Source organism: Opisthorchis viverrini, assembly GCF_000715545.1.
Source record: "Opisthorchis viverrini unplaced genomic scaffold opera_v5_342, whole genome shotgun sequence".
Lineage (NCBI taxonomy): Eukaryota > Metazoa > Platyhelminthes > Trematoda > Opisthorchiida > Opisthorchiidae > Opisthorchis > Opisthorchis viverrini.
The window spans coordinates 289,805-300,603 of record NW_008752002.1 but is presented as its reverse complement, the minus strand read 5'-3'; the positions used below and the strand labels follow the sequence as shown (position 1 = coordinate 300,603).

Sequence of the window (10,799 nt, the reverse complement as noted above, 5' to 3'; positions counted from 1 at the left end):
AACTCTATTCAAATATGTTACGACATTACCAGTGGTATTTCAATTGTTCATAATTGAAATGAACATGGTCATAAGTCAATATGACACACTCCCCTAGAAGCACAAGCTTTTAAAATACCCCCTCTTGGATCTGCTATGAGCAGAAAGTCACCATATCCGCCACGAACGTCCAGAGTTCTACAGTGTTGATAAAGGACAGAATGCTTAAAATGTTGTCCCACGAACCTAACCGCATAACAAGTGCCAACATGAGAAAAGTCATTGAGAAAGCTTTGGCATAGGGTGTTAGTGTGATCTCTTATCGCAAAAATGCATAAGCCATAGGCACGTCCAAGGAAAGACCCAATAATCCCAAAGAAAAAGTGTAAAAATAGTTGGCTGTTTGGGGAGGGAGGGTGAGAAAGTAACTAAGTTATGGGCAGCAAACACAGACTAGTGATTCGAATATCCATCGTCATTTTCATCCTCCCGACAAATAATGTCCAGTGAAAGAAATACTTGCTGATCTAGGCCCAGATATGATGTAGACATCAGGAACAACGTAAGCATGCGTCGTTCTGACGACTGGAATCCAGAATATGACTTGGAACGTAGGGCTGGAAAACGAAACGCAAGATTCGTTGTCCAACTGGAATGGGGAATTTGACTGGATGAACCTTTTCCTCTGACCGGATTGGGTGAAACACGCTTTAATGCCATGAGGTAACCACCTTGCGAACGACTGACCTCTGGATCTCCCAGAACAACCACCCAGCCCTCTGTCTTGGCTTTGACTAGGGATGATGAACTTGCCAACTGAAATTGATGAAAGCAGAAGAGGTTTAAGGGTGACTGACAGCTTTTGAGCACAGTGATGACGAGTAACCAGGAGGCGAAGTAAGAAAAAATTCATGGATGCATAAAGGTGGGAACTATCGTTTGAAATGGGTACTTCTATATCGTTTGTGTTCAAACTAATGGAACACAACAGAGGCCAAATACCAACTGCTCGCTTCGTTTTCATCTTATCCAGACACATTCCACCGAACAGACTATATCTTAGGTCACAAACGTCAACATCCGCATCTCGTTTGACCCTAACTCTGGGAAATGCTTAGATGACTGAACTGTAGTGTCAAGCGAAAGCTGTGTGCATCAGAAGCTCGACCCTACCTAAAGTGCACGCTCACAACTCAGTTGGTCGTGGGAACTCGGTCGTGAGACACAAGTTACCTGTTACAACATCAACCGAACATGATACTACAAAGAACCTTAAGCATTGTAACTACCACAACTTTGCGAAATGAACAGGTCACAATTCATCCTTTAGTGATCGGATTAGGTCGACTGAAGGAGGTTATGATTCTGTTAACAGTAGTTCGTTGTACTTTCATTGCAATGAGATAGTTATTCGGAAACGGTTGTCATGATCCCGAAACCTCAATTTGGAGAATTTTCTTTACCATGGAGTTTGTGTGACAATTAGTGACAAGATGGGGAGTAATTCGGTGTACAACTACGATTCACTTCTGTGATCCAACCCCTCGAGTGGATTTCGTCACAGAATGGCACCAAGCCTCGTATAACAGACATCTACATGTGTCACTCTAAGGTTAGCCTAACCGAAAGCAAAATAAATCCAAAGGAAATACGCCTAAGTCTTTTAACAAAAACTCCTTTTTCTTTTTTATCGATTTTCTCGAATCGGTTCAATGCACTGTCTACGCAACGGAGGTGCAGAAATGTAGAACCAAAGTTCTAGATCAGCACTCTTAAACGATTCTCAACGATTCAGACTGGTGCGGAAATACGTCGTTTTGATTAGCTGGTACACTTTTCCACTAGAATATACCTGTTTCAGTGGCCTATTGTCTCCCTATTAAGAAAATAATTGTTTCCCAAACTATTCCGAAGACAATTTTGGTTTTATTCTTCCATTTCACAGAAACGATACAATCAGAAGAATTTAAACAAACAGAAGGTATCACGGAATACTGTGGAAAGTCCCTCTGGCGTTTCACTCAAAGTGGTTCGAAATGCGATTTGGGTTCTTCCGATGATGCAGAGACTAAAAAGCGACTGAGATTATTTTGATTCCCATGTTACACTATTGAGTTGACGGAGATAGACTACGCGTCGCACCCGTAGAAGTGAAAAAAACAGCATCATCGTCTTTGCCAGATTCGGTACAACAATTCTAACGTCCCAGTCTTCGTGCCGCGCTGTTTTACCTGCGGCATAGGTGGACTATGAAGACGCATGATTGACCTGCGCATGTATATCCATCAAGGGTAAGCACTCAGAGAAGCCTCTTTTCCCCCGAAAAGCAGCCCAAATAATGACCAAGGTTGTTTCAAGTCCTCCTTGAGAATGACCGCTCAGCAGCCTCACAAGGCCCAAAAGAATGTGTATTAGCAGGTGTAGGAAAGTCCTCTGATCCGGAATAGATGGATTCCTAGATGAAACGAATCACTGTCGGCCAATTAGCAGCCAAACTCAAGTGCAAAACGAAAGTGAACCCAACAGACATCATACTCACCAGATGCCTTCCACGCCCAACTGGGTTTATACGTGTTAGTCTCACGCGAAGCACGTAGTCAGTTTCAGCGAACACGCCTAGCGTGTGAGTTGATTTTCCTTCATTGTCCAGGAGAACCTCACGACACAACCGTTGAGTACGAGAATTTGATGGGTCTGGACCAACCAACCACATGGTCAGTTCAATCAAAGGGAATCGATTCAGCGTCTGAACGTTAAGAAAAGGATATAAAAGAACCATCAAGTTACCGTAATAACAAATGCTCGTCGGCATTATTTCCGATGGTCTTGAGAAGTGAAAACGGTCACTTCGAAAGTGTGACAAAACCACGGCGTACCTAGGGATCGGTGTGATGGGCCTATCGTTTTCCAGTGAGACAGCTCAACTACCACAGATCACCCCAGGTATTAAATCCATACCTGCTGTAGTTGCATGCCGTAGGGGAAAATAGACATTTCGTTCATTTGACAGGCAAGCCAAACATGGTGATGCGAAACCAGAATAGCACGGCTGTCGTAGGCAAAGCATTGCAGGGATGTAAATGAGAATTTAAGAGTGAGCGAAAGAGGAAATGACAAACCAATGACCAAGCTGTACAAGTGGAGTAAATAGTAGAAGGCAAGGCACTGTGGACCGTTTAGCATTCTTCAAACAAACTGGTAACTCGTAAGTTACAGACTATTGAACAAAGACGGGTGGTCACCTCACATATGAGATAGGTCACCGTATACGATTGACTAGAAAACATTATGTGGCGACCCATTTCTACAAGGAACTCCTCCTACCTACAAGTAAAGTAACAATGAAGTTAGGTGGCTACGGATTTGAATCAGAACACGAGGAATCCGTGATTAATTTGTATGGACTGCCCAACAACCGTCTTTTATGGTCAGGCCATAGTTCATCCGTTCTAGGCTAGGCACGAAAACAGCGGAAAGTAAGCATTCAAGAACGGTACCTAACAGTCTGGTACACCGGAAATTTTCGAGCTTTGGACAGCCAAAATCGAGCAGAGTGCAGAACGGTCCGCAGCGCAACAAACACAACTGAAGTTATTCGATGCCAAGAACAAGATGATGTTTGATATGCATGAGTCTACACCACTAAGCGAAGAGCATACAGTCTTCAACAAGATGGCTCAAGTTTTTCCCTCCGGTCCTAGAAGTTTTCGTACACTGGTGTTTAGACACAGGTGGTAACATCAAGTACGATTCTTATCCCAGCTACGTGGTAGCTGAACCTCACACTCGTAAACGGTCAGCTGGTTTGTCCGAATAGTTACTTATTCTCTATCTTGAAGGTTACGCAGTCATGAGCTTAGAATAGACACACTGTAAAAGTGACTAACATAAATGACGTCGCAATTTTTTCTTTAGATCAATTTAGATAAAATCTTGAAGGTACGCAGTCATGAGCTTAGAATAGACACACTGTAAAAGTGACTAACATAAATGACGTCGCAATTTTTTCTTTAGATCAATTTAGATAAAAGGATCTTAAAATTAAAAGAATAATACAAGTAAAAAATATGGATAAAGCTGAGTCTGTAGGCGAAAACTGTTTACATTAGGGTCGATGAGCCTGAGTGGACAGCAGTCACGTCTCAGTGCGCGTTCGAACGATTTCTGAGTGTAAAGACCGAGGTTGCGTGAGTGAACCATGATTGTCTCAGCCACGACCAGACCTTGATATGAGATGAATCTTAATAGGTAGACAGGTGCTTGGCAGATTATCCGAAATGCGGTGTTAGAATCAATCACATGACCTGTAGGCTATTAATAGACCTCCTCGATCCGGTTATCAGCCCAAATTGATTATGCTTGGAATTCGATAAGAACGATGTTATCGGATCTCAAAAAGTTCAGCCTCGTGAGAATTTTCGTGTGCACTTTGACTTATAAAGTGCGTGTTGAGGAAGTAAGTCATTTGGCTGACCCCCTCATCGTGTTAGTTGACTAGTAATGGACGGCTGGTGTATTTGAACTAGAGCGTACGGGGTTGATAACCGGAGGGTTAGGTGACTGATTAGTTTCACAACCGCTGTACACAAGTAGGAACGAATGATATCGCTTGCTGAGTTTTCCAGGATCGAATTACGATACGGTTATCGTTGGGGATTTCCCGTGAATGAAGTACGCCAGGTCTGTGCATTATCCGTCTAATAAAACGGAAAACGAATACCGATACACACCACCGAGAAGTGGTCTGATATACAACCTAACCTAAACAAATCCTTTCAAGCAGTTAGGACATAAATGGAATGTTGGTGTCCTTATCCTGATACAAATACTCTGATAGGAACAGACTAAATGGTTGACGTTAACATGAGAATGCAAGAAAGGTATATGCGGTGAACAGCTGCGGTGAGCTTGGCCACATAAAATAAGTCTACATAAAAATACGTCTGAAATAAAAAAAAACCATAGACCCTATCATTTTGCTTATTATACACCATTTGTGAACATCCAGCTCGGTCTAAAGCACGGGCGGCTGAGAAGGGCTCCCATAAGTTTCAGAGTTCGTTCAATCAAAGAATCAGGTTTGCTCGGAAAGGAACAAATTAGCTTCGTCCCTTGGTTGCACCGGGTAATGTAGATGCAGGCTTGTTAGACTTTGCAGCCTGGAAACACTTACCAATTTATCTAGCAAGTACGTCTTCCACGAAAATGAGCTGAAATAACTTGACGCTCTCATGCGTACCCAAAGCCATTGGTCATAGAACAGTGATATGAAGGTCGTTGTGTGACGGTAACATGTTTGGAATCGGTCTTGTGCGGATTCTGAACTGTTTAACTCTAGGACGCCAAGGAAAAAATATGCATCTGGGGACAAGGATGCTCTCCGAAAGAAACGTATAAAATGGCTTTAACGGATGGTGAAGGTGATGGTTGTGTCCTACTGATGGGATATTTTCAGGAGAACCATCCGGTTAGTAAACTCTGCTCGCATTTGCTGCTGTCATATTGACTTGGAGCGAAAACGTCCTTTTTCCAGCCAGTGGACTGACGACTATGCAGTTCGGATCAAATGGTGCAAGAGGAAGAATTCCTGAAGAAAATCCTAATGTAGAACGGTTACCCAGGGCATTTTATTGAGCATAAACGACCCCGACTCATCCAGCCAGCAAGAAAGGTATGTGCTTGTTTCTTCAGTTCAAAGGCGGCCATGTTAACAGCGACACAAGACGTAGTCTCAGTTCTGCGTTAAACGTTCTTATACTGCGACCGAGCTATATCTCACACCGATCAACAGAGTATTTGTTCCGCCCAAGCGTGAGTTTATGCTGTCTGTGAGTTTACTGCGGCGATAGAGACGCTTACATCGGCAGTACAGAAATACTTAACGAAACGTGCCGCAGGCACATCCGGAAGTATGTAATCCAAACGTTGTCAGGAAGATTGTCGGGTCGGAAATGGAAACGCAATCATTCATCGTTAGCAACCAGACATTTGTTAGAGACTGGCCACCGGATGGACCCGGTCAATCCTTTCAAATCGTATTGCGCAACGCAAACCTCAGTTTTAATGGTGCGCGAAGCGTTGCTCATTAAATCAGACCAGATTAAGCCATATGCACAAAAAACGTTGAAGCGAACGATTTCGTCACTTTGGCATTGACTGGGTGACTTGCAGAAATAATACAAAAGCTGGAACGAATTGCATTGCACGAAATAAATCACATGCGGGGTCATGGGGACCCCACCTGGAAGGCGTAAAACACCAACAACACTCAAACTCTTGGTGATCTCTTTTATGTGCTGTCCACCTCACGGTTTGTGCCATCCTGAAGGAGGCACGGAGAACAACAATCGTCTCGGTAGACAGTGTTTCGGCATGCGCAGCACATGACCAAGCCATCGTAGTCGGTGATGCTGGATGTTTTCTCGGATTGAAATACCTTCAGCACAACCAAATACCCGTTTTCTAATCACCTCGTTACTAACACGCTGACGCCATCCACAACCAGCCACGCTTCTGAGGTATCGATAGTCGAAAACCCGAAGACACCTCATATCACCTGTCCGCAGAGTCCATGTGTCGCACCCACACAACAACACAGCCCTTACTGTAGCTTGGTACGCACGACCCTTGAGATCCAGTGAGATGCCTTTTTGACGCCACAAGTGACGCAAATTAGCAAACATGATTCGAGCCTTTGAGATTCTTGCACTGACTTCATCAGACACACATGCGTCAGAGCTAATACAACTACCGATGTATGTAAAGTTTTCCACAATCTCCAGTGGTTCTCCTTGAATTGTAAGGGATACCTTCGCAGACGGTACGTTCTGAAGCATGAGTCCGCACTTTGAAGGTGCGAGGAGCATGACAAAAGATGGCATAATGATGGTCATTTTATTCAACAAAACTTGTGCTTTATCCTCCTCTTCAGAGATGAGGACGACGTCGCCTGAGTACTCCAGTTGAATGACGGTCTTGCAAACAACGATCTAAACACCGCGGTCTTGAGGAACTTCCCATCTAGTGTTCATTATTTCATCAGTCACGAAGTCGAACAAGAATGGAGAGAATGGGCATCCTTGTCTGATACCGCTTTTCGCAGGGAAGCTTTTGGAGAGCTTAACATACACTCTCACCCGCCCGGAAGTATGTGAATATAGGGGCATACCCTGTTGAGCAAGTGTAGTTAACAAAACCGATCGATCAACAGAATCGAAAGCACCCTTGAAGTAAAAAATACCAGGATTGTGGGTTGTCTGTGCATGCGGCGTTGCTCTAACACCTGACGGAGTATGAAGATGTGGTCAACGCAACCTCTACCCGGTCGAATTCCATGACATTTACAGAATACATGAACACAAACTTGCTGTTAAAAGATACGAACAAATTTCCCCCATCACATTGCACAAAGATCTGGAAGTACACGAGTTCGACTGGAACGGCGTTCGTATACTTGCTCAAGCGAGAACGAAGAAACAACATGAATTTATGGAAGCAATGAACCCCATCGAAGACGCCATCGACTGACATATTGAAATTGATCCACTAAGGGTACGAGAAAACCAGAACCAAGGAGCCCAACGCTGTACGAGACCAGAGGAAAAACTCTTAGAAGACGCATAAAACCCGACTCAGGCGAACAAACCAGTCTGGTTGGAACACGAAAGCAAAAAATAAATCAAACGACCAAATTTAGAGCATCAAAGCAAGGACACCAGTTATCAGAATGGATAGACACGGACAGTGCCACCAAACAACCAAACCCGAAAAGATCAGACCACAACGCAAGGCGAATAGAAAAAGGGTGAATCGAAAAAAGGAAAACTACCAATAATAGGTATCGGGAAACCAATCGCATCAAAGGAAGGCAGACCACAATGAAAATTACAAATGAACTATTGAGAAAGCTATCTCACTCTCATGTCGAGGTAACAAAGACCCTTCAGAAGTTGAACAAAAGCAGGCGAGTAAAGAAGAAGTAACCACCCACCCGCGCACTGATGACATTTCCTCGTTTGGCGACGAAACGTTAGCAAGTTAGCTGCCAACCTCAGCGAACACGTCACCAGCCACCTCGTCAATGAACAATAAACACATCCAAGCTAACAATATTTTGATACATTGCCAGCAGTCAGTGTTTGTTAGCTCAAAACATTACTTGGTTGGGTGTCAGAAACAAAGCCATAGTGAAACCAAGCAAATGAAAACTCTGGTTTCCAATCTCTATCAGACTCATTCACGTGTTGAAAATTGATCACGACGATCAGATGAATGTACTCTTAACATGTCGCCAAAGAGTGTATTACTTAGAACTCTTCTTCAAATTGACAAACAGTTATTTGATTTCCTAAGGTTTGGAAGCAAGATGTTTCGTTGACCGCCGAACCAGCTTTCTTGGCAAATGAGCATTTATTTCGTAGATATCTTGCTGACCTGACCGCGGCTTGACGTATGCGTACACAGTCTTAGGATAGTTCTTTCAAGCTTCTCTGAGATACACAATATTGATATTTTCGGCAACGGACAAACAGTTTCTTGGAGGAGCCATCAGACAAATCACCATACCATGATGGCAAAGGTGCTATCACCACAGGCGCGGATGAAATTGATGTCGTTCGACCTACTTGCATGTAGTTAATATCGAAGAGTGAAAATTACGTTATTGGTAACCCAACTACAAAGTGAGAGGGATGATCACCTGCATCTCACAGTCACAAGAGTAAGTCTGTTTTAGGAAATGCATTTCAGCATGGGACGGGAAAACAGCTGCAGCCAGGGAGACACATAGTTTGTTGAATGTTGTCTTCCAGGCAAGGATAGAAACGAATTGCGCGCAACTTCCAAACATGGGTTAGAAAAATTAAATGACGGAAACTTTACTGTAAACGTTGCCCTGGTTTGGAAGCTATTACTATATGAAAGCATCCTGTGAACAAGAGTGTCCGTATAGCCGATCTCGCGTTAACCCACAAGCACCCATTTTATTAATTCCACAAAATAGTAGCTGGCACTCCGGCTGCTTCCCAGTTAGATACACTATCAACTGAGATGGTATAAACAGAACGACATGGTCATCATCGTTGACAGTGATTACGATAAAACGAAGTTGTCTCTTACCTGCTTTATGGAAGACAGTACGTGTGGGCGGAGGGACTCTGAGAGGGCACGATCTAGCCATCCTGGATCCGACAACACACAATCAATTAATTCCGGGAGGCAAGTGATGTATGACTGATCCGTACGTCTGATTAGAAATAGAAACCGAGGATAATGAAAGAGAGGACCGAAAAACCAACTACACTGGCAATAACATAATGGTTTGGCAGAATCCAGAAGGGTCTCGTTTCGTGGGACATAGGTTGGTAAACTACACTTCAGGTGTACGCATAAAAAAGATACCCATCTGTTCATGAAAATCAGGAGGCCAGCAGGACGGGTTTCGAAACCTGCCGAGTAGGCTGAACAGCAGTTAACTTCTTGATGCAACATTTCTAATGAGACTGGCAAAAATCCTCGGCAGACTGATGATGTTCCACGATTGGTGACGAAACATCTACAAGCAAATTGCCAAGCTCGGTAAGCAGATTAACTGCCACCTGATCTACACTCAATTGTAGACAGATCTACCGGTTTCAACTTTCTTCAGGCTCACCAAGTGAGCATCTTTCCCGAGTTTCCGCCCACCTCGTTTCCTACTTGAAAGTCACATTGTACATTAGTAGAATTATTTGCCCATTTGCAAACTAGCTGGATGCTAACGGGTGACTTAACTGAATGACAGTTGAACGCCGGGTTAGCAAAATCTACCACTTAATGTGTTACACAAAGACTGCCTCATGTTTTATCCTGGATGATAATCAGAAAATCGAATCAATCTGACTGCTGTTGAGACTCAGGGCGGTTGAAACGGTTGAAATCACTTCAGCCAAGATTTCTGGATTCCGACAGTTGGTGGAAGACAAAGTAGGAGAATCTACCTCATAAATATCGAACCACTGTTGTCACACAGTGTCCGTCTATCCAAATGGTCTACAAGCAGCTTGCAATAACAGAAGCTTAATGGGGACGTCGGCATCTTTTCTGATGGCCAGGTCTCCGAAGCAGTGATTCCCAACCACCGAATGCAGTTTCTACATGAACCTAATCAGATAAACAATTTTGAAAACTAAAGTAGTAAAGCGAAATTATTGAAAAATTGCCATATGAACAATAAAGGTAGCGAACAAAGCTTGATTTTTGTGATTCTTTCTCTTGGCTAATATATCACGACTTTATACGGTATCAGAAATCACGTGGAATCGGGGGGAAAACGCACTTCAGAGAAAGAGAAATCAAAGGGAGGTTGAATGAGGGGTAGGTCAGTGGGTCACGGAATCAGGTAAGTGGCGTCAATGTCAAACAGGCTTGTGGGACCAGATTTTTCGCAGGCCAGTTCAAGTTCAGAGGTTGCACAAGTTTCATGTGGATCCAGCAGTCGGATTTCAATCGCCCCTGCGATCGATAGTAATCTGGATCGTGCCGGTCGTGATCGGTGAAAAATTCACGGCTCAGAAACCTGCCAGATCAAACAACACCCAGTACCGAAGGGACCAAACACTTTAAGTGTCCATGGGTTGCCAAAGGTTCATGGAACCGGTTGTTCAATGCGAACGAGTACCATCCACGATCAACTACTCTTAACGTTTGCTTGCATACCGGTTGGTACATATTTAAAAACCACCCAGTTTGAAACTCGCGGTGCGCTGTCTGAGGAATACAATACAATCTATGGACTAAATTTCAGGGATGAATACCTAAAATAAGTTAATGGTGCCCAGTGG

The 10,799-nt window shown here is 43.6% G+C and overlaps 1 protein-coding gene across 1 annotated transcript in view; it reads right to left on the bottom strand.

The window, feature by feature from the left end:
• Positions 1-220: 220 nt before the first annotated feature.
• The window catches only part of T265_10209 (hypothetical protein), a gene marked incomplete at both ends in the record, with an annotated part of 71,239 nt that continues 60,660 nt past the window's right edge, over positions 221-10,799 (bottom strand). The window contains 3 exons of the mRNA XM_009176514.1: positions 221-795; positions 2,519-2,725; positions 9,097-9,223. Coding sequence (XP_009174778.1) covers positions 433-795; positions 2,519-2,725; positions 9,097-9,223 — 697 coding nt within the window. The remainder of the gene's footprint in view (positions 796-2,518; positions 2,726-9,096; positions 9,224-10,799) is intronic.